The sequence below is a fragment of the Myotis nattereri genome, assembly GCF_964212035.1.
Source record: "Myotis nattereri genome assembly, chromosome: 7".
Classification (NCBI taxonomy): Eukaryota; Metazoa; Chordata; class Mammalia; order Chiroptera; family Vespertilionidae; genus Myotis; species Myotis nattereri.
Genome location: NC_138082.1, coordinates 47,412,726 through 47,434,171, shown reverse-complemented (window position 1 = coordinate 47,434,171; position 21,446 = coordinate 47,412,726). Strand labels below are relative to the sequence as shown.

At 39.1% G+C, this 21,446-nt stretch overlaps 2 protein-coding genes across 6 annotated transcripts; one reads left to right on the top strand and one right to left on the bottom strand.

Moving 5' to 3' along the window:
- The first annotated feature begins 61 nt into the window (after positions 1-61).
- Positions 62-11,553, top strand: SSB (small RNA binding exonuclease protection factor La). The gene is made up of 12 exons (XM_081095312.1): positions 62-465; positions 1,909-1,980; positions 3,962-4,065; positions 4,153-4,327; positions 4,998-5,105; positions 5,193-5,293; positions 7,676-7,747; positions 8,064-8,106; positions 8,490-8,630; positions 9,186-9,372; positions 9,503-9,634; positions 9,917-11,553. The coding sequence occupies exons 2-12, from the start codon at positions 1,918-1,920 to the stop codon at positions 10,003-10,005; spliced, it is 1,215 nt and encodes a 404-aa protein (XP_080951438.1). The 5' UTR covers positions 62-465; positions 1,909-1,917; the 3' UTR covers positions 10,006-11,553.
- METTL5 (methyltransferase 5, N6-adenosine) lies at positions 10,009-19,933 on the bottom strand. 5 transcript variants are annotated; one of them, XM_081095313.1, is made up of 8 exons: positions 19,638-19,750; positions 19,332-19,527; positions 15,193-15,307; positions 14,685-14,866; positions 13,407-13,489; positions 12,196-12,247; positions 10,484-10,533; positions 10,009-10,108 (listed from the first exon to the last, which is right to left on the bottom strand). In XM_081095313.1, exons 2-8 carry the CDS (start codon positions 19,477-19,479, stop codon positions 10,070-10,072), a joined length of 669 nt encoding a protein of 222 aa, XP_080951439.1. In that variant the 5' UTR covers positions 19,480-19,527; positions 19,638-19,750; the 3' UTR covers positions 10,009-10,069. The 5 variants fall into 5 exon arrangements, with proteins under 5 accessions (XP_080951439.1, XP_080951442.1, XP_080951441.1 ...); XM_081095316.1 differs by having other exon boundaries at positions 19,371-19,527; XM_081095315.1 differs by having other exon boundaries at positions 19,371-19,933.
- Positions 19,934-21,446: the final 1,513 nt, after the last annotated feature.

The following is a 21,446-nucleotide window of genomic DNA, read 5'->3' as shown; positions in this document are numbered from 1 at the left end:
CAGGCACATACAAGAAGCAACCAATGAATGTATAAATGCTGTAAATGGAACAAATAATATTTCTGTCTCCTCTCTCTCTCTCTCTCTCTCTCTCTCTCTCTCTCTCTCTCTCTCTCTCTCACACACACACACACACACACACACACACACACACACTCAAAAACAAACACTTAAAAACAAATATTTACGCTAACATGCGCTATCACTCTGCGGGACACTGCAACCCAATTTCCTGGGGAGGGCAGAGGAGTAGGGGCGGGACTACATCCGCATCATCACGCTGCGCCGGCGCCCGCCAGCCTCTGCGCCGCCGTAGCCGCGCTGCCGTGGCCGCTCGCACTCGGCGCAAGGGCTGCCGGGACAGTCCCCATCTTCTTTGCGCGCGCGTTAGAAGAGGCAACGCCGCGGCGGCGAGGCGTTCTCAGTGGTCGTGTGGCCCGGCTCTGCGGAACCGGGACCTTAAAGGTGAGCAACTCCCGGGGCTAACGAGGAGGGACCAAAGGCCCAGCTTTGCGTGGCGTACCGCGGCGCCTTCCCTTTCTTTGCCGCCTCATGCTGGGCGCCTCGGCTTCTCTCCTTCCCCAGGTTGGGGTCCGGTGCCGCGTGGGCCGCGGCCGGAGGCGGCGCGCTGGTCCGGGAGGGGAGAGGGGCCCTGAGGGGAGTGCGGGAGCCGGGGGTTCCGCGCACGAGGTTGGGAGCCGAGCGAGCCGGGGCTGCTTTGGGACGGGTCCCTGGCGGGGCCTTTGGACAGAAGCTGCCCGCCTCCCCGCTGCGTCTTTAAAGTTTCCTGCCTTCGCGGCCTTGCGGCGGCGCCTCGGGCGGGCGTGGGGGCCCCTCTGTCAGTCCCCGGGGGGGTTGGCGCGGCGGGACTCCGCGGGGCTCCTGGGATCCTGTGGGACCGGGTGAGGCCCGGGGATCGGGCTGTAGGTGTTCCCTGGCCGAACTCTCGGGTGTCTAGGGTCTTCACTCACTCACATCAAGGCTTCTGTGCGAAGTGTTAGCTGTGGCTAATATCTCCCCTCTTATTTACATTCTGGGGGGGCTGTGATGAAGCCATGTTCCAATTGGGTCGGCCGAGAAGCCTGGTGGGGCCTAGATCGTTCTAATCGTTCTTTACCCCGCCCCCCCCTCTTTGTTTTCTAAGGGGCCCTAAGTCATGGTAGTAACTTAGGGATGTAGATGGCGGTCGGCAAACCAGTGCATATGGTTGCAGCGCCTGCGCCCGGCCTCCGAGGACCGTGCCATGAGGGGTCGGCTGAGGGCAGAGACACTTTCGCCCCGGAGGCCAGCAGCTCCAAGCGCGGGGCCGTGGTTCTGTGTCCCTCGCACACCAACCTCACAGCCTCATTCTCCCCTGCCCTGCTAAGCAGGAGGCTGGTCAGTTCGCCGCTCGATGATCAGAGAATGAGAAGGCGCGCTCACCCCAGCTGACTTATCCTGGTTCAGCGTCTGCAGGCGCTCCCGCTGTCATTTCGTCGGCTGCTTCATGGGCAGCGTCGGGTTGGGCCCTGGCAATAATAGGTGACCTCTTTTTTCCCACCTGAAGTTGTGATACTTGGTCTTTGCTGGTAGAGGTTTCAGTAAGTCCAACTGTGACTAGTTTTAAAAGGAATTTGACCCACAGCAAACAAGTGGGGCTGAGATCCATAACGAAGATGACCACTTGCTTTGTTACAGAAGATGGAGCAGTGATTTACTTACTGAGAGGGGTGTGCACCTTTTCACGCTCCCACCACTCATTCCAGAGCTTTCTCGTGTTGAAATTTGAGAATCGAGTAGAGGAACTAAAAATTATTGATTTATTTTTAAAGAGAACAGTGGGATATTGGTCATTTTAAAACATTCTTTTTCTGATCTTGAGTTTTGTGCTAAAAAACAACAGTAATACCAATTCGGAAAAATTTACAGGTGGCCACCATGGCTGAAAATGGTGATGAAAAAATGGCTGCCCTGGAGGCCAAGATCTGTCATCAAATTGAGGTATGATCCTTGTACTATTCAACTGGAAACGGGCTCTTTGAAAGGAAGTTTCGGGCCTCAGAACAAATACAGAAAGAACATTTACTTTCGGTCATAGACTGACCCATTATCCAATATTTGGCTTGTCTTTGATTCTTGGAATTAGTTGTACATATAATAGTACAACTGTTTTATATTGATGGAGCCAGTTCATGAAACCCGAAGACGACAGGCATTTCAAAAGATAACATTGTAGACTGGTGTTACTTACCTTTTTTCTTTAGTTTCCTAGTCTATAAAGTGAGGATAATAGTACCTTCCTTATAAGGTGGCTGTGAGGGTTACATGTAATAAAATGTAAAACATACAGCAGAGTGCCTGGCACTTAATAAGGTAACATAATTCTTTGTGAAGGACCTTCCCTGTTACATAGCACTTTATATCTTTGAAGATCTTAGTTGTAATTCCTGCCCAAATAGTTCTTGGCTGTTGTAACTTTTAACAGAATATTTGTTTGCAGAGTCCCACTTAGCATTTTTTTAAACTTTTGTATTTACAAGTTGAGGCTTTACGATAATGGCTGCTGTGGGTAATGTCTTAGTTTCTATTTTATGTTTTTACTGAAAAACTTCATATTATTTGGTGTGTTTTTGGCAATTCTCAACTATTTTTTAAAAAGTTTTACTTCTTTGTCATTTAAAATTTCCTATATTGCAATATTTTGTACTAATTTCTTTGTGAAGAAAATTATAAATTATTCTGTGTTAATATTTAGAATAATATAAAGAAGCACAAAGAAAACATTAATGATGTCCCTTCTATACCCTGTCACCTCTCAGATCCCACCCTCCTGAGGTAATCGAGGGTAAAGCCCAATGAATACACTTTTACACTTTGGTCAGTGCTGACACGAACATAGTTTTTAATTCCTTCCCTTTCCTCCACCAAACATGGGGTGCAATATACCCCATTCCCTACTTGATGTGTAGGGTATTTCCAATATTTTAGCTATAGCAGTTTTATCATGATATCTTTATATATAAATTAATAAACATGTTTACTGATTTAAAGGTTATACACATTTTTAAAAACTTTCAATAATTAAGGTCAATTTACATCTCTGCCTGCATGACCATTTCTCTGTATTCAGGACAATACTAGGTATACTTTTTAGAATTTCGGCCTATTTGTCAGGTGAAAAATGCTATTTCATTAATTTATATTTCTTTGATTAATAATGAATTGAACTTATAGTACATGTTTAGTTTTAGTAATTTTTTTTAATGCCCTTTATTCATTTTTTTATCAGTGTTTTCTGGGCGTTTTTCTTCCAGACCCTTGATTTCTAAGAATTATTAATAGACTTCTGTGTTTGTCTTATTTTTGGCATTCCAAGTAGTCACACTTGGGCCTGTTCATGTATAGTTTTTTCTTGTTTTTATACTGAGAAAGGGTGCTTCTATGCTTAAATTTAACTTTTAAAAATTAGAGTGATTAACCAGTTTATTCCAGGTTTTAAATTTATTCTTTCCACACAGATTTGAAGCAAGAGGTTTTTTTATATACTAAATCCTTAGGTATGTTTTTATTTGTTGTTGACCTATCTGTTAATTACATTGTTTAATCAATTTTTAGCTTTACCTTTTTGTTAAATTTGTATTATGAATATTTAGTTATATTTTTTAAAATATGTTTTTATTGATTTTAGAAAGGAAGAATGAGGAGGGGAGAGAGAAAAAGAGAAACATTGATTTCCTGCCTCTTGCACACCCCCCCACCGGGGGTCAAGCCTGAATCCAGGCATGTGCCATAACTGGGAATAGAACTGGTGACCTTTTGGTGCATGGGACGACGCGCAGCCAAACGAACAATACTGGCCAGGGCATGACATGTATTTTTAAAGAATATAACTTAGTGATGTGATAGTAATTAAAATAAAAACCCTCCAGAGTTGGAGTCAGTATTATACAATGATCTGAAATATATTGTAATTATCTTGCAGTATTATTTTGGTGATTTCAATTTGCCACGGGACAAATTTTTAAAGGAACAAATCAAACTGGATGAAGGCTGGGTACCTTTGGAAATAATGATAAAATTTAATAGGTAAAAACCTTTTAAAAACCATCTTTAGATTTTCTGTTAACAAGTGCTAGTATGAAGTCTTACAATGTTTTTACACATATTCTTCAGGTTAAATCGTCTAACAACAGACTTTAATGTCATAGTAGAAGCATTGAGCAAATCAAAGGCAGAACTCATGGAAATAAGTGAAGATAAAACCAAAATCAGAAGATCTCCAAACAAACCTCTCCCTGAAGTGACTGATGAGTATAAAAATGATGTAAAAAACAGATCTGTTTATATTGTGAGTGGGCCTTTAATGCAATTAATTATAACTTACTTATTTAGAAAGAATGGATGGTAGAGTTGGTGAGAATTAGGGCTCAGGAATCATAGCTTCACTACTTATGATATGTCCCTCACCACCTACTATATGTTCTTAATCTCTTTAAGCCTTATCTTTATAAATGGGGATAATATTTTTACCTTATAGAAGTGTTGTGAGAATCAAATGAAAAACTCATATACCATTGGATAAAATATTTAGCATATAAACACCCAGTGCATATCACCTGTTCTTACTTGTCATCAGCTAAACTTGATAGCAATTTTTTTTAGTATATTAATTTTTAAGTATTTTTTATTCTGGAAAATTTCAGACATACAAAAGTAGATTGGATATATAATGTACAATTCTCTAGTTGTAACAGTTAATACCTGATTAATCTTGTCCTGTCCCTGTTCCAACTGGATTATTATTATTTTTTTACAACTGGATTATTTTGAATTGAATCCCAGATAAAAGAGTCACTCTTATTGTACCAGATAGCAATAGCTCTTAACCAGAGCTGTCAAACATTTGAGGGAGGGAGGGATAGATGGGTATCCTGGCTTCATTTCAAGACAAAAGGATTCAGAATTTCTGGCTCATTGTTTACCTGAGAAGTCATTTGTACCTTTCTTCCTACTCACAGAAAGGCTTCCCTACTGATGCAACCCTTGATGACATAAAAGAATGGTTAGAAGATAAAGGTCAAGTACTAAATATTCAGATGAGAAGAACATTGCATAAAGCATTTAAGGTGTGGTTGTATGATGTAACAGACTTTTTCTAGTTGAAAAATATATGGGACATAACTAAAAAAAAATCTTTCTCCCCCTTTTAAAAGGGATCAATATTTGCTGTGTTTGATAGCATTGAATCTGCTAAAAAGTTTGTGGAGACCCCTGGACAAAAATACAAAGACACAGATCTGCTAATACTTTTCAAGTAAGTCTTTTTGCTGATGTTTCTTCTGGCCACTTATGTGGAATTGACACACTGGGGTAAGGAATATGGAATAGCCTCCTCTGTAAGTCCAGTAGTTTTGGTATCCATAGGATTCTTTGAGAAATGCTTGAAATTTGTTTAGTGGAAACTTAATCCTTTGAGAATACATAGAAATATTTATTAATACCTCTTCTCTGTTAGCAATTAGTAAATGAGGCTAACTTATTTTGCATCTAAAATTTATAATCAGGCTGGATACTGAAGTTTGGGCTTTTGGTGTTAGAGAATAAATCACTGTACAATTTTTATCTGTTCTTCTCATAATCTATATGCCTGTATTTTATATAGTACAAAGGATTTGGATCACATTTTTTTAATGTGTGTGTCTAAAAACTTGGACAAACCAGAGCATTTGCATGATAAAGTTAGATGGAGGACCATTGTCTCCTGCTTTTGCATTACATAGGATAATTTTTCTCTCTTTACCGCGACCAGCACGGCTAGAGAGTGGATGAGTCCTGTGTAGGGGCAACGGGGGATTGAAAAAAAGAAAGAGACAGACAGAGAGACAGTAGGGAAAACGGGCCAGGTGGGATGCTGCCCTCCAATGCAGAGACAGTGACCCAGAGCTGGTGCAGCGCGTTTATTATAAGACAGCATGATACCAGAAAGTTGTACTAGAGTTTTAAGACCAAGGAAATTATGTGAAATCATGGTTAAGGATCAAGCTGCAATTCTTCATTCTTGTGGCTTCTTTGTAATTGTCACTCCTGGCTGAGCTTAGATAATGAAACCCACCCCCCCTGGCGCCTGAGCTAAAGGTTAGGCTGGACAACATACCTGCCTCAGGCAAGGTATGTTTCCAGGAGGTGGCTCTGCCAATGCCCTAGACTCGGCCAACAGTCAGCTCATGTGCCTTCCCAGGCGCTCTCTACAACATAGTATTCTAAATATGCTGTGTACTAAACTGGACTTAGAGATGCACTGTGATGAATCATGCTCAGTGTTACATTCTCAAAAGTGTTTTTTCTTTTTTAGACTTCACCCGAGGATATGTTTGTTGGTTTTTAAACAGAACGTGATTATATTTAATACACAAGTTTGATACAACCAAAAAGTAAAACAACAGAGTAAAATAATAACAAAAAAACATGGTATTTCATTTGCAGTGCATGAGAAATTGTTAACATCTTTATGACTTATTTTGCACCTAAATTCATAAACAGCTCTTAAAAACCAGTAACAGAGACACTATAATGCAAGAAAACCGGAAAAAATAAAATAAGTGATGATTAAGCATATAGAATGATTTTGCTGAGCAGTAATGAAGAATAATTTCTCTATAGTATCACAGTAAGCAGAATAAAGAACTGACACCTAATAGTCTTCAGTTTTGAACAGTATTGTATAGTTTGAACTCTCATAAAAACTGGGAGGCATATTGAGAGAAGTATCTCTAATTAGGGGCCCAAGGATATGTTTTTACTGATTAGACTGGGGGGCGGGGTGGACATCGATGTGAGAGATAGCATCTATGTGTTGTCTCCCATATGTGCCCTGACCAGGGATCGAACCTAAAACTTAGGTATTTTCCCTGATAGGAATTGAACCCACTACCCTTTGGTATACAGGATGACGCTCCAACCGAGCCACCTGGCCAGGACCCCTCAAGAAATATTGTTTAATGTGATTTTTATAATTGTTCTTATTCTTGGGTCTCGGAGGGATTTTAGAATTTTCTCCTTTTTTGAAATGAACACTAGAAAACTCTGAAACTTACATAATTTCTGGTTTACTTTTAAAAAAACATGAATGAGCCCTAGCTGGTTTGGCTCAGTAGATAGAGTGTCAGCCTGCGGACTGAAGGGTCCTGGGTTTGATTCCAGTCAGGGGCACATGGCCTGGTTTGCCGGCTCCGTCCCCAGTGTGGGGCATGTAGGAGGCAACCAATCGATGATTCTCTCTCATCTATGTTTCTATCCTTTCCTCTCTGAAATCAATAAAAAATATACCTTAAAAAATAAGTAAAAAAATACATGAATAATAAATGAAAACCAATATGAGATTGTTAATGGATATGGGATTTCTTTTGGGGGTCATGAAAATGTTTTGAAATTAGATAATAGTGATGGTTTTACAACCTAAATATATTAAAAGGCATTGAACTATACACTTTAAAACGGTGAATTTTATGGCATGTGAATTCTTAGTAAATCTGTTATTTAAAAATCATAAGAGTAACTTCCTTGATATCTTTTGAATTTTTAGGTAATTATGTTGATGGGAAAAAATGTAACATTCTTATGCCATGTCTTAAAAAATTAAAAATAATTTGCAATCTTTGTTCTCATGAATTTAGCCTCTATATTTCGTGTCCTTTAGGGAAGATTACTTTGCAAAGAAAAATGAAGAAAGAAAGCAAAATAAAGTGGAAGCTAAATTACGAGCTAAAAAGTAAGTAAATAGAGCTAATAGAACATTTTAATTCCTTAAATCTTTACAAAGGTAGAGAGTGGTTCTGGGAAATGGGGCTGGTGATGAGCTTTAAAATGAGTAGCAATAGGCTTACTTACCTTTTGCTCATGAAACATTGGGTTCTTAAACTGCCTTGATAATCTGGGGGCCACATTGTGTGTGCTAGCATTAGACAATCAGAAATTCTAAGGACTGGCTTTGGTTAAGTTTAGTGATCACGATCAAGGTTATCTTTACCATGACTTAATTTTCTCATATAGTAAGTGGAAAATTCTAATTATATTTTTATTTGTAGAGAGCAAGAAGAAAAACGAAAGTTAGCAGAAAATGCTGAAATGGTAAGTATATATTACTGATACCTAAGAATTTAAAGTTGAGAATAAAAGATCTGAGGACTTTCCAGAAAATATGTAAGCAAATCTGTAGTTGTCATTACACTAAAGTAATAGCCAAGTACTATTGGCTAAAATTATTATTTATCCAGAGATGATTTAATAAACAGACTTATGTAACTGAAATATATAACTAATTAAATATTATTTGTTGGTGAAATTAAATCAAAAGCCATTGTAGAACAAAGGATGAAATGTACCAACTATTAAAGTACTTAAAAATAGCATTTTAGTTTCTAGTCTTTTCCTTGTATAGGTATAGAGTGGTGTAAGCTACTTCTGATTTGGGGTTGCTTTTAAGAAACTTATCGCCTTGTATGTTTTTATAGAAATCTCTAGAAGAAAAGATTGGCTGCTTGTTGAAATTTTCAGGGGACCTGGATGATCAGACCTGTAGAGAAGATTTGCACATCCTTTTCTCAAATCATGGTGAAATAAAATGGATAGACTTTGTCAGAGGAGCAAAAGAGGTTTGAAAACATTCATTCATATGCTTTATGCCAATGTTGAAAAATCCACAGAAATTTATCTTTTAGATGAAATCATTAATAGAGAGAATCACTGTTTATGCAAATAGCTTCTCTTTAATTACTTGTCCATTTTGTTGTTGCTTTGACTCCATGTGATACTTATATTTTGTTTGAAAAATATATGTTTGTTGATTTTTAGAGAAAGGGGAATGGGGAGAGAAACATTGATCAGCTGCCTCGTGCACGACCCCTACTGAGGATGGAGCCTGCAACCTGGGCAAGTGCCCTGACTGGGAATCGAACCAGTGATCTGGTGCATGAGTCTACTTTCAACCACTGAGCCATATTGGCCGGGCAATACCTGATATTTTATGTTATGCTGTAAATAATTGTTGGATCAGTGACTGCAAGTTTTGTAGTATCTTCCTGATGTTCACTAAAATTCATTGAAACTGGTAATGGCATGGAAGATTTTGCAGACTAGGAAAATTTACTTTGAAGGTATTAACTGTGAGACTAAAAACTTAAGGGTGTGGCTTTTTGTCTTTGATGTAGGGAATAATTCTATTTAAAGAAAAAGCTAAGGAAGCACTGGATAAAGCCAAAGATGCAAATAATGGCAACCTTCAATTAAAGAACAAAGAAGTGACATGGGAAGTACTGGATGGAGATGTGGAAAAAGAAGCATTGAAAAAAATCATAGATGATCAACAAGAATCCCTCAACAAATGGAAGTCAAAAGGTTATACTTATTTTTTTCTGAGAGTTTGGATATATACTTATTTGCTTGAGTAAAAAGTATACTAGGTGTTCAAAGACAGTGACAAGACATTTAAAACATTTCTTTACTGATTTCTCAATTGCCTCTCTAGGTCGCAGATTTAAAGGAAAAGGAAAGGGAAATAAAGTTGCCCAGACTGGGTCTGCTAAAGGAAAAGTACAGTTCCAGGGCAAGAAAACTAAATTTGATAGTGATGATGAACATGATGAAAATGGTTCATCTGGTAAGTTTTTCTAAGTCCTTTGGTACTTACATGAGAAATTATTTGTGGGAGAGAATAGTGATGTAGTTTTTCAGTTTCTGTATGAGTGGCATTATTGGATTGCAATTTACCCTGGTTGTGCTGTTTTTACAAATGGATAACAAGGATGTTTGGAAGTTAAGGTTAGAGAGCAGAAGGTCTGTACTACAAGAAAAGCCTTTTCTCATTGGTAATTGTGCTTCTTACTAAAATAGAGTAATCCTTACAATGAACTTAACAAAAATTAATTCTGTTATTGTGTAGGACCAGTAAAAAGAGCAAGAGAAGAAACAGACAAAGAAGAACCTGCATCAAAACAGCAGAAAACAGAAAATGGTGCCGGAGACCAGTAGTTTAGTAAACAAATTTTGTATTCATTTTAATTAGGTTTTTAGCTGTATTTGTCTTTGGAGGCTTTTAAAAAGAAAACCGAATTAAGTCCACTTCAATGTCTACCTGTAAGAAAAGAAAATTTTTTATTGTTTAGCTTGTCTTTTTGTTATCCAAATGAGGATTTTTTTTTTAATGTACAGTTGTATGTTATTCAGATGATTCAAATATCAAAAGATTCTTGTACTAAATTGCCTTTGTAATATGAGAATGTATTAGTACAAACGAATAAAATGTATACTATATAAAAAGAGCAAAAACTTAGTTTATTTTTTCTTTTTCTGTCCAAAGTATTTGAGAAATAATTTATCTTAAACTAGAGTATTGGCTGTGGATTATAAGCTGTTCCATAATCTGTCTCCCAGGCTGGCTTTCTGTATTTACTCAGGCAACTTGATAACATAAGAATTAATTACTTATTGTAAAGTTCAAGAGACTTACTGATTTCTTTTTATGAAATTTGTATGATGCTGGCAGGTCGTATCTCAGCTCTATAAAAAAAAAAAAAGCAACTTAAGGATAAAAACTGTATTTCCAAGCATTTACCACCTTTGACTAAAAAAAACCCACGAATTAAGAAAACACTAAATGCTGGTAAACTGAAGATTTTAGACCTGTCACTTTAACTTGGTATCCAAGGACTGCCATGTATCCCCAAGGTTACCCATGGCAAGTTGAGTTTGGCATTTCTGCTACTTTGGTAATTTATACCAAAATTTGAGATTATAGGGAAGAGTTTAGAAGCATAACAAGTGGACAAAAGTATATCCTATGAAAATGATAGTACCTTCCTATTTTTAGTTTCCTAATCAATAGCTAGCAATCTCATACCTATTTTAAAGTTTTATTGTCTGGATTTTAGTAATGGTAGTAAGTAGCCATGTATTTTCCTACTATGCTCTCAAATGAAAACCAACCTTTTCATATTCCTTTCTAAAGTATAATGTAGGTCCTCCAAACTTACTACTGATCCATTTTAGCGGGATGGCAATGAGTCTACCTATCCCTTCATATTTTACAACATAAATTCTAACTATAGGTCACAGCTCTCAAATTTTAATGTGCGTTGAGGCGCAAGTTGTAATTCAGTAGATCTGAGTGGAGCCTGAAATTTTGCAAGTCTAACAAGCTCCCAAGGGATGTCAATGGTCAGCATCTAAAACTACATTTGGAGTAGCAAGGCTCTGGTTTGGTATTATACTGGAATTGTTCTAAGGTGCTCCATGTTGCATATTCGAATAACTTAAATTACATAAGGAATGACAATACTGAATATAATAGAAAGATTGACCTTTTCACATTATATTAAGAACAGTAATAGATCTAGTTATATGGTTAACACCATCGTGCTAGTTCATAGTTTATTATCGTGTAAAAACATTTCCCCTTATTGTACTCTTACTTCAGACTTTTCAAAATTATTTGGATTACAGTTAGCTTCTAGTTGTATGCTTTCCCTATTTTAATGTTTGTGACTATTCAGTTTACTAATAAAAATGTACCAAGCATGATTTACTCAGTGTGGATGATTATATTCTATCCCCTACTAAAAAAAAGCTTCATGTTATTTGACTTCAGGGGCAATTAGAAAATTGAAAGACAGGTGATCCAGCCCTAGCTGGTTTGGCTCGATTCCAGTCAAGGACACATGCCTGGGTTGCAGGCTCAATCCCCAGTAGAGGGTGTGCAGGAGGCAGCCAATCAATGATTCTCTCTCATCATCGATGTTTCTATCTCTCCCTTCTCTGAAATCAATAAAATATATATATTAAAAAGAAAAAGAAAAGGCAGCAATAGTTTAAAAAAAAAGACAGGTGGTGCAGGCATAATCTGGTGGTATTTTCCATGAATGGATTTCAAACTGAGGTCTGACCAACTCTAAACCCAAGCTTCTCAGTCACTGAAGCTATAAAGGGTCTGAGCTTGGAGTGACCAAATACTTGGGTACTATTAGAAATTTTCAGTAAAATGCAATACATAAATTGGGACAGTCTTAGACAAACATTGATACCCTGCCTTTACTCCATTTGCCACACTAAAAAACATGATTTACACTATCTTCTTAGCACCTGTATAAAAATTCTGGTTTGGCTAATGCATTTTGGCTTTCTTAGAATTTAGATTTGTTGTATGAGAAACTTTAAAACTCTTACCTGCAATGATGTCTATCTTGATTTTCCATTCTGCAGCTTTCTTTTGGATATGCTGAACATAATAACATGTTAATGTGAACTGATTTGTAAATATTTTTAAATTGCTTTTTACTAATACTTGGTATTAAGTTTTCAAAAAATTCAAGCTTTTAAAACTTCATTAGAATTTAGATCCTTACATTTTTTTCAATTGATTGGATCACATTTAGAAAATAAACCAAGCCATTTAATATATTTAACCATCTGAGCCAAATTACATATTTAAATAAAATCCAAGTCACAAAGTTATTATTTCAGAAATATATCAAAGTGTACAATGTAACCATAGTTTCTGCAGCATTATTTCATCAATAATTAATATATAACTATCCTGGAAACTATTCAACAGAGATCTATGTACATGGTCAGTGGCAATGGGGGATAGTAGTTAATAACATGGTCTCTAGAACCAGACAGCCTGCATCTGAACTGCTGCTCTGCTACTTATCAGCTTTGTAACCCTGAGCTACTCATTCTTTTTGTGCCTCAGTTTCTTCATCTGTTAAATGAGGATAATAATGGTATCTCTCATCTGATTGTTGAGGAATATGAAAAGTGCTTTGAACTGTCCTGGCACACAGTAAGTACTAAATGTTAACTACTTATAGGTCTAAAATTCTTGAACTACTTCATAAAATTTTTGGTTATAAAAATTGCTTTATGAATTTTTAAAAATTAATACATTTCAACGTAAATGGAAAGTTGCCCATAATCCCCTAAATAAATTATGTGCATAATTTGCTAGAAATCTAGAGATAATAATATTTGGTATAAGCATTTTATTCATGTTGATAGTACGATTAAGCTGGTTGATAAACTAACTTTCCCTAAATTTTAGGGAAATATTTTCATTGTACACAATACTGATACTGTGTGTGTGCATGTAGTTTTTTCTTGAATTTAATAAATAATCCTAGTTTGGGTATATTTTCCCATTTTTGAAATCTAGAATTTCTGTATAAGAATACAGACTTGCCTGGCCAGTGTTGCTCAGTGGTTGAGTGTGGACCTATGGACCAGGAGGTCACAGTTAAATTCCTAGTTGGAGCACATACCCAGGTTTTTGTCTAATATTTACATTTACTTACCAGTAAATACATTTCACAGCAAATCCTTACAACACTAATGATTTCAAAAATAAATGACAGAATATCATGATGATTTGAACTTACTTCTCTAGTTGAGGATTTGTGTAAAGAATATACTGCTGTTCTTGCCATTTCCAAAGCAGTCTTCAGAAATGCCATATCTGTTCCTGTTAACAGTAGAAAAAGCTCCAATTTAAATTATATACCTGTTATCAAAATAGAAGATTAAATGAATACCAGGTACTAATAAATATGAAAATAGCCATTTCAAATTCTGCAAAAAGACAGAGTACAAATAAGTAAAACATCCAAATATCTTATAAGTTGATAGAATAAAACCAGAACTATAATGTCATATTTGAATAAGGATAAAGTAAAAATTTTAGTATCATATTCCAAATTAATAACTTTCAAAGAAGGGAGAAAGGAACAGAGTAGTAATTAGAATCAGATGGGGGTGGGGGTGGGGGGTGCAAGGAGGACTTTTTAAAACTGCATGTCTTCCTCTTACTGATTTCCTACCCTCCTTGCGCACAGCATTCTCACAAAAAAAGCCACAGTGAGTCACTGTTACTGAAAGAGGTTCCAGCACTAGCTGGTTTTGCTCAGCGGATACAGCATCAGCCTTCGGACTGAAAGGTCCCGGGTTTGATTCAAGTCAAGGTCACATGCTCGGGTTGCAGGTTCACTCCCCAGTAGGGGGCGTGCAGGAGGCAGCCGATGAGTGATTCTCATCATTGATGTTTTTATCTCTCCCTCTCCATTCCTCTCTGGAAAAAAATAAAAATAAAAAAATAAATTATATATATATGGGTTCTAGCCTTGGCTGGCATGGTTTAGTGGTTAGAACGTCGGCCCAAGAATAAAAGAGTCTCGAGTTCTATTCCAGTCAAGGGCACATACCTGGGTTGCAGATTCCCCACCCAGGCTGGGGTGTGTGGGGGAGGCAACCATTTGATATGGGTCCCGCACATGGATGTTTTCTCTTTCTCCCCCCCTCACTTCCAATCTCTCTAAAATCAATGGGAAAAATATCCTCCAGGATTAACCAAAAAAAGAAAAAGAAAAAAGGAGGTTCTATGTAAAAGTATAAAATACTTTATAGGATTCATATTCATAAAGGGCAGGTAAATCATTGTTGAAACCAGATGGAGTATAAAAATATTTTTTTTATTTAATACAAATTTGTGAAAACAAAGATTGAAAAATTCAATTCCCTATCCATGCATTACACAAATTGAAAATGTAATAACTATAGATAAGAGATTGGTGTATTTACTGTAGAGTGATAAAAACACTTAACCTAAACAATCAACAACCAACTGGTTTTTAAAACCAATATACCTGAGTTTTGTTACTAACCTTTATTATTTTTGGTTCCAAAAGGAGGATTCATAATTACTGTATCAAACGACTTGGACATTCTGTTAACTAATGAGCACACATCACATTGAACCATGTCAACATTTGTTAACTCGAATTCTTCCACATTCCTATTAAATATTTCCAATGCATCTTCATCTATGTCAAATCCAACACACAACCTTTAAATACAAAACATAGACAAAGATCCACTATTAATGGCTTCCAAGTCAAAACAATAACAATAAAAACCATAACTCAACTGGCAAAGTAAGAGTGAGTGTTACCTTCCAACAGCATGATTTCCCAATCTGGCAGGGGTTGGAAACTCAGGTTTGTATACAAGGGAGACATCTGCCTGCTGGTGTTACTGGTTTTATTGTATTTTTTTTAGTTCTGCTCGTTCAAAATTAACTCATTATACTATAGAGTCCCATAAATATAACCAGCTGATCCTATTTATGCTTATTAAAACCACCCCATACCAAATAATATATACTGGACCTACCCTGCTCCTAACATTGCAGTTCCGATGCTGAGTACTCCACAACCACATCCTAGATCTGCAACCACTTTATTTTCAATGTCATCATATGTGTTATGAATTGTATACAGCATACATGCTAAAAGATCAAAAAACATATTAGAGAATAAGTAAGCAAGCTGATGACCAAAATCCAATTTGTGCAAATGACTCTTTAAAACAATTTGTATTTCATTATCTAGTCCTCCCCCAAATGGTACCCTAGAACATAAGGCATAATACCTTGGTATGTAATACAAAGTCTCACACACAAGAATAATAAAACCCATACCAGTGGTTCCCCAAAACTAGTCTCTGCTGACAATACCAAGAATGACAAAACTCTGAGGTAAATGAGAAAAATAAGGTCAACCTGTTTAAAACATTGCCATCCACACACATATATCAGTTATCTTTGATGTTGAAATATTTTTATGAAAGGATGGGAAGAGTAAATAGGTTTTAAAAATATCTTTCCTTGTTAATATATAAATTTGGCAATGCTATATCGGTGTCCAAAATTATTTTTTTTTCTTAATTAAATCTTTATTGTTCAGATTATTACATTTGTTCCTCTTTTTTCCCCCCATAACTCCCCTCCTCCCAGTTCCCGCCCCACCATCCGCCCTCACTCCCCACCCACTGTCCTCATCCATAGGTGCACGATTTTTGTCCAGTCTCTTCCCGCATCTCCCACACCCCTTTCCCCCCCAAGAATAGTCAGTCCGTTCCCTTTCTATGTCCCTGATTCTATTATAATCAACAGTTCATTCTGTTCATCAGATTATTTAGTCACTTGATTCTTAGATTCACTTGTTGATAGATGCATATTTGTTGTTCATAATTTGTATCTTTACCTTTTTCTTCCTCTTCCTCTTCCTCTTCTTAAAGGATACCTTTCAGCATTTCATATAATCCTGGTTTGGTGGTGATGAACTCCTTTAGCTTTTCCTTATCTGTGAAGCTCTTTATCTGACCTTCAATTCTGAATGATAGCTTTGCTGGATAAAGTAATCTTGGTTGTAGGTTCTTGCTATTCATCACTTTGAATATTTCTTGCCATTCCCTTCTGGCCTGCAAAGTTTCTGTTGAGAAATCAGCTGACAGTTGTATGTGTACTCCCTTGTAGGTAACTGAGTTTCTTTCTCTTGCTGCTCTTAAGAGTCTCTCTTTGTCTTTTGCTCTTGGCATTTTAATTATGATGTGTCTTGGTGTGGTCCTCTTTGGATTCCTTTTGTTTGGGGTTCTCTGTGCTTCCTGGACTTGTAAGTCTATTTCTTTCACCAGGTAGGGGAAGTTTTCTGTCATTATTTCTTCAAATAGGTTTTCAATATCTTGCTCTCTCTCATCTTCTGGCACCCCTATAATTCTGATGTTGGTACGCTTGAAGCTGTTCCAGAGGCTCCTTACACTATCTTCGTATTTTCGGATTCTTTTTTCATTTTGCTTTTCCGGTTGGGTGTTTTTAGCTTCTTCGCATTTCAAATCTTTGCCTTGATTCTTGCGGTCCTCTGGTCTGCTATTGGGAGTCTGTATAATATTCGTTATTTCTGTCCGTGTATGTTTAATTTCTAGTTGGTTCTTTATCATAACATCGAGGGTCTCATTAGATTTGTTGAGGATCTCATTAAGTTTATCAGCGGCTTCTAGACAGTTCTTGAGAGACCTTAAAAGTGTGGTTCTGAACTGAATATCCTCCATTGACAGTTTTGTCCTGTTTCTTTGTCTCTGCATTTTTTATGCTTTCTTGGTGCACCCCCTAGTGGTCTTTGTGTGCAGTCCTCCTGTAGTTAAGCCTTGATTGTTGTAGTTAATACTAGGGGGATTTGGCCTCCAGGCCAACTGGCTGTGAGAATCAGCTGTGTCTGCAGTGGGAAAACTTCTGTCCTCTAGGGAGGTGCTAATCTAGCCTTTGCCTGAGGCTATCTGGCAAATGGCTCTGCGCAGGGCTTGGGCAGGGTGGGTGGGCCACTTGGGCTCGGGATCAACAGGGTGGGCCGGAGAGAGCAGTTATGGCGGCTCTCAGTTCCGTCCCTAGGGGCTCTACCTCACAGAGTCCCAGCAACTGCTGCAAACCTCGGAGAGAAAGCTGCCTTCGAGTTCCGACTGAAGCCAGACAGTCCCGCTTCTCCCGTTTGAGTCTGGGTCCCTAGAGATTCGCCCGGCTCTGGAGCTCAGAATCTGAGACTCCCTCCCGATTGAAAGCACCAACCGCCCCCTCCGCCGCCAGCCCGCTCCAGGTGCACTCCGAACCTGAGTATTTCACTTCAGCACTGAGCCTCCTCTGAGTCTGGGTATGATAGTCTCTTTCCTCCTAGTTGTAGAATTTCCACTCAGTCAGCCTTCCTGTGGTTCTGGATGATGTCCGTTCCGTCTTTTAGGTGTGTTTTGATTTGGTTGTTCAAGGCAGCAATCTCTGGCGTTAACCTATGCCGCCATCTTGGTTCTCTCCCCAAAATTATTTTGAAATTTTACTGATTTGTGAAATCTGTAAGTCCAGGAACCATGCATTAACATTAAAACGGCACAGAACTTTTTTGCAACAAATTTGTCACCAGGTACCATAAGCTTAAACTAGAATGGCAAAGGAAAAAACCAAACCCACAATATAGCTTTTAGACTCACATATTTAGACACATACATTTATGATCTACAGACATATATTCATAATCTACTAATACAGTGGTTCTCAATCTTCCTAATGCTGCGACCCTTTAATACAGTTCCTCATGTTGTGGTGACCCCCAACCATAAAATTATTTTCGTTGCTACTTCATAACTGTAATTTTGCTACTGTTATGAATTGTAATGTAAATATCTGATATGCAGGATGTATTTTCATTGTTACAAATTGAAAATAATTAAAGCATAGCGATTAATCACAAAAATAATATGTAATTATATATGTGTTTTCCGATTGTCTTAGGCAACCCCTGTGAAAGGGTTGTTCGACCCCCAAAGGGGTTGCGACCCACAAGTTGAGAACCACTGTACTAAGAAGACCTGATAGAACTATTGAGCTGTAGAGCAGAAGCTACTGAGATTGGAAAGGGATATTTCAAATACACAAAGGTCTGGTATATGCTGAAGGTTACTCATGAGTAAGATCACTGATATCTCCCTATGGATATATGAACCCTACAAGGATTACTGGCCATTACTGATGGCCCAGGATCCAGTTTTATCAAAAATACAATTATGGGACATCTCAGGCCAACTGTGCTGTCCTGATTATAGCTGCAGGTGTTAGTGACTTTGAAGCTGGTAAAGAATTAGCACATCCATGTGCATGTTACAACTGGCCTTTTAAAAAGCTGAATTCCACTTAGAAACCCTATAACCTGGGATAGTAAATAAGTCGTTATCTAAATTGAGTGAACTGGTCTTAATATTTGGTTGAAATTATGACAATATGTTGGAGTTAGTTCCTTGACATTCACTGGCAGCTTAGAAACAAAACCATGTTGGAGCTGGATGAGTTTCCTCCTTGCAGGTGTTGCCAACAAATTAATTTTCCTAAGACTCCCCAATGACTTTGATAATACATTTATTAAATATGAATGATTTTTCCTGTATTCTCTCCTGTATTACTGGTATTCTCTCAGATCAAGCAACACTACTGATTCTCACTCAGATCATTTTTAAAATTGAAATGCATCTTCATAGTTATATAGCGCCTATTCTGGATTTGTTAAAAGTCCTTCACCTAGCCAGCTCTAGTATTCATTTCTAGGTCAGAGTATAACATAGAATCTGTGCTGACAATTCCTTGCAAAAGGAAATTGATCCTTATTTTACAAATATTTACTGAGCCCCTAACTAGTATCAGAAACTCTTCAGACATGGGGCACTGTGTGAAAAAGCCCAATTCTTTTCCCTTGAGGAGTTTACAGTGTAATGAGAGAAACAAACACATTAAAAAGACGTCTGACAGTATTAAGGGCACGCAGAAGCCAAACAGTAAAATGGCAACGTGTGTGTCTGTGTGTGGGGTGTCTTTAGCTGTGGTGTCAAGGAAGTCCTCTCTAACGTGCTATGTAACCTTTCAGCAGATTTCCTCTGGACGTTCTTTGTCTGTAAACAACTGTCCTCATTTCAGTATAGAGTGAGCAGACAGGACTCACCCACCCGAGAAGCACAGGCGTGGTCACCAGCCGCCCTACCTGCAATGTGCGGCCTGGTGGGATACTGTTCTAGGAGTAACTTGGGCTTTTCGAATCCATCCACTAGTTGCAGGCGACTCTCTAGTTCTTTAAGTCTTAATTTCTTCATTTTTTTTTTTTTTAAAGTGTGGGTTCTCAGGGTTTAACGGCACCGGATCTGCAGAGAAATTATTTAACCTGAATTTCCCGAGCCCCCGCGCCCCCGCCCGTTTTTCAGCGGCGCTGGCCCAGGGGCCGGGCAGGGGACGAATGGCGGTAAGGACACACCGGCCAGGCCGTGTGCGTCTCCTCCCGGCGCTATCGGCGAGCGGAGTCTTCCGCCAGCCTCTGAGCAGCCTGCCTCCAGGGTAGATCTCAGGATCTTCGATCAGCGGCGGCTCCAGCCCGGGTTTCAAGCACCGTATCGGCGCATTTCAAGAGGTTGCTAGCGCCGTGGCTGGGGCCGGAAGCGCCGCTAACCAGGCGCGCTCGCGTTCGTCCCAGTGCTGCCTCCGAGCTGCAACCGCGGCCTTGCTCACGGGTTCCGCTGGCGACTCAGTGCTCTTCCACTTCCACTCCCGCCCTTCTCGCAGAGCCCCAGCCGGGTGCCGCCCGCCCCCCCCCCCCCCCCTCCCCGGGCCCGTTACACTCAAAGGATAGGGGAACAAAGAGGGTGAAAGTTACGGTCACTTTGTTTTAATGCCCAGTGTAGCCCTTTCTGCCCTCAGTCTCCCAACTCCCCTCTCAAAAAGCAGCGATGTCCTCACCTTTGCCTCCTTGGTCATGAGCATGCCCTATTTATTATAACTTTGTTGCCCTCTTTTTAGGTCACCCGTGTCACTTACTCAACTCTCACAGGGTAGTGATGTCAGAGAAGCCCAAAGAAGAGAGAGTTTAAATGAAGAAATAGGTAGTAGTGTGAAATGCTGGAAAGAGGTCAGGCTTTCATAAGAGTAGGAGCAGAAATCAACTTGTAGTGGATATTGAATGGAATGAAAGTTTCGGAAGTAGAAAGAATAAATGTGAACACGTTTTAAGAAATGTGGCTACGAAAAGGGGAGTGAGAATTGATGGATTTGTAAGGTTAGGGGAAGCTTTCGAACAGGTTAAAGCGAATAGAAAGGTAGGGATTCAAAATACAAGAAAGAAGATATTGGATGGAGTTAGGATCCTGAGAGGTAGATTCTGTGCTTAAGTGAAAGGATTGCCTTTAATCTGCGAAATGGGCCTTTCATTTCATTATTTTAAAGGAAGAAAAAGAGGTGGTTTAGCCTGCGGACTGAAGAGTCCTGGGTTCAATTCCAGATTGTGGGCTCCATCCCCAGTAGGGGGCGTGCAGGAGGCAGCTGATCAATGAGTCTCTCTCATCATTGATGATTCTATCTCTCTTTCTCCCTCTCCCTTTCTCTCTGAAATTATATATATATGTACATACATATAGTGAAAATTTATATATATATATATATATATATATCCTCCTATCTAATAAAACAGAAACATGGTAATTGGCGTATGACCACTACCCTTCCCATTGGCTAATCAGGGCGATATGCAAATTAACTGACAGCCAAGATGGCCACCAGCAGCCAGGCAGCTGGAAACTAACATGAGGCTTGCTTGCTTTAGTGATGGAGGAAGCCAAAGCTTCCCTGCCTGCCTTGCCGGCCTCTCAGCTGCACTCTAAGCAACTATGTTACAAAAATAGAAGCTAAACAAAACCCCAGGCTTCAGCCAGCAGGACCGCAACATTGTTTCAAATACAGAAGGGTAAACAAAGGCCAGAAACCTGCTTTCAGCAGTGGAAGTCTCATAGCTGGAGCCGAGCCTCAGAGCTAAAGCTAGCCCAGAATGAAAAAAAAAAAGGAAAAAAGGACAGGTTGGGAGCTTCAGTCACCCGTCAGCCTGAAAACGGCCCTCAGCCCCTCACCCAGGCTGGCCAGGCACCCCAGTGGGGACCCCCACCCTGATGTATGTGTGACCAGCTGCAAACAGCCATCATCCCCTCACCCAGGCTGGCCAGGCACCCCAGTGGGGACCCCGACCCTGATCCAGGACACCCTTCAGGGCAAACCAGCCGGCCCCCACCTGTGCACCAGG

What these genes read in the sequence shown, in the direction of transcription:
- SSB (XM_081095312.1), top strand. Translation starts at nt 1,918, where the DNA reads ATGGCTGAAAATGGTGATGAAAAAATGGCTGCCCTGGAGGCCAAGATC. An exon ending in TAGCAGAAAATGCTGAAATG is followed by an intron (nt 8,107 to 8,489) that starts GTAAGTATATAT and finishes ATGTTTTTATAG; the next exon opens with AAATCTCTAGAAGAAAAGAT. An exon ending in CAACAAATGGAAGTCAAAAG is followed by an intron (nt 9,373 to 9,502) that starts GTTATACTTATT and finishes TTGCCTCTCTAG; the next exon opens with GTCGCAGATTTAAAGGAAAA.
- METTL5 (XM_081095313.1), bottom strand. Translation starts at nt 19,479, where the DNA reads ATGAAGAAATTAAGACTTAAAGAACTAGAGAGTCGCCTGCAACTAGTG. An exon ending in CAAGATAGACATCATTGCAG is followed by an intron (nt 10,534 to 12,195) that starts GTAAGAGTTTTA and finishes TTTTTTTTATAG; the next exon opens with AGCTGAGATACGACCTGCCA. An exon ending in AATTTCATAAAAAGAAATCA is followed by an intron (nt 10,109 to 10,483) that starts GTAAGTCTCTTG and finishes CTTTTCTTACAG; the next exon opens with GTAGACATTGAAGTGGACTT.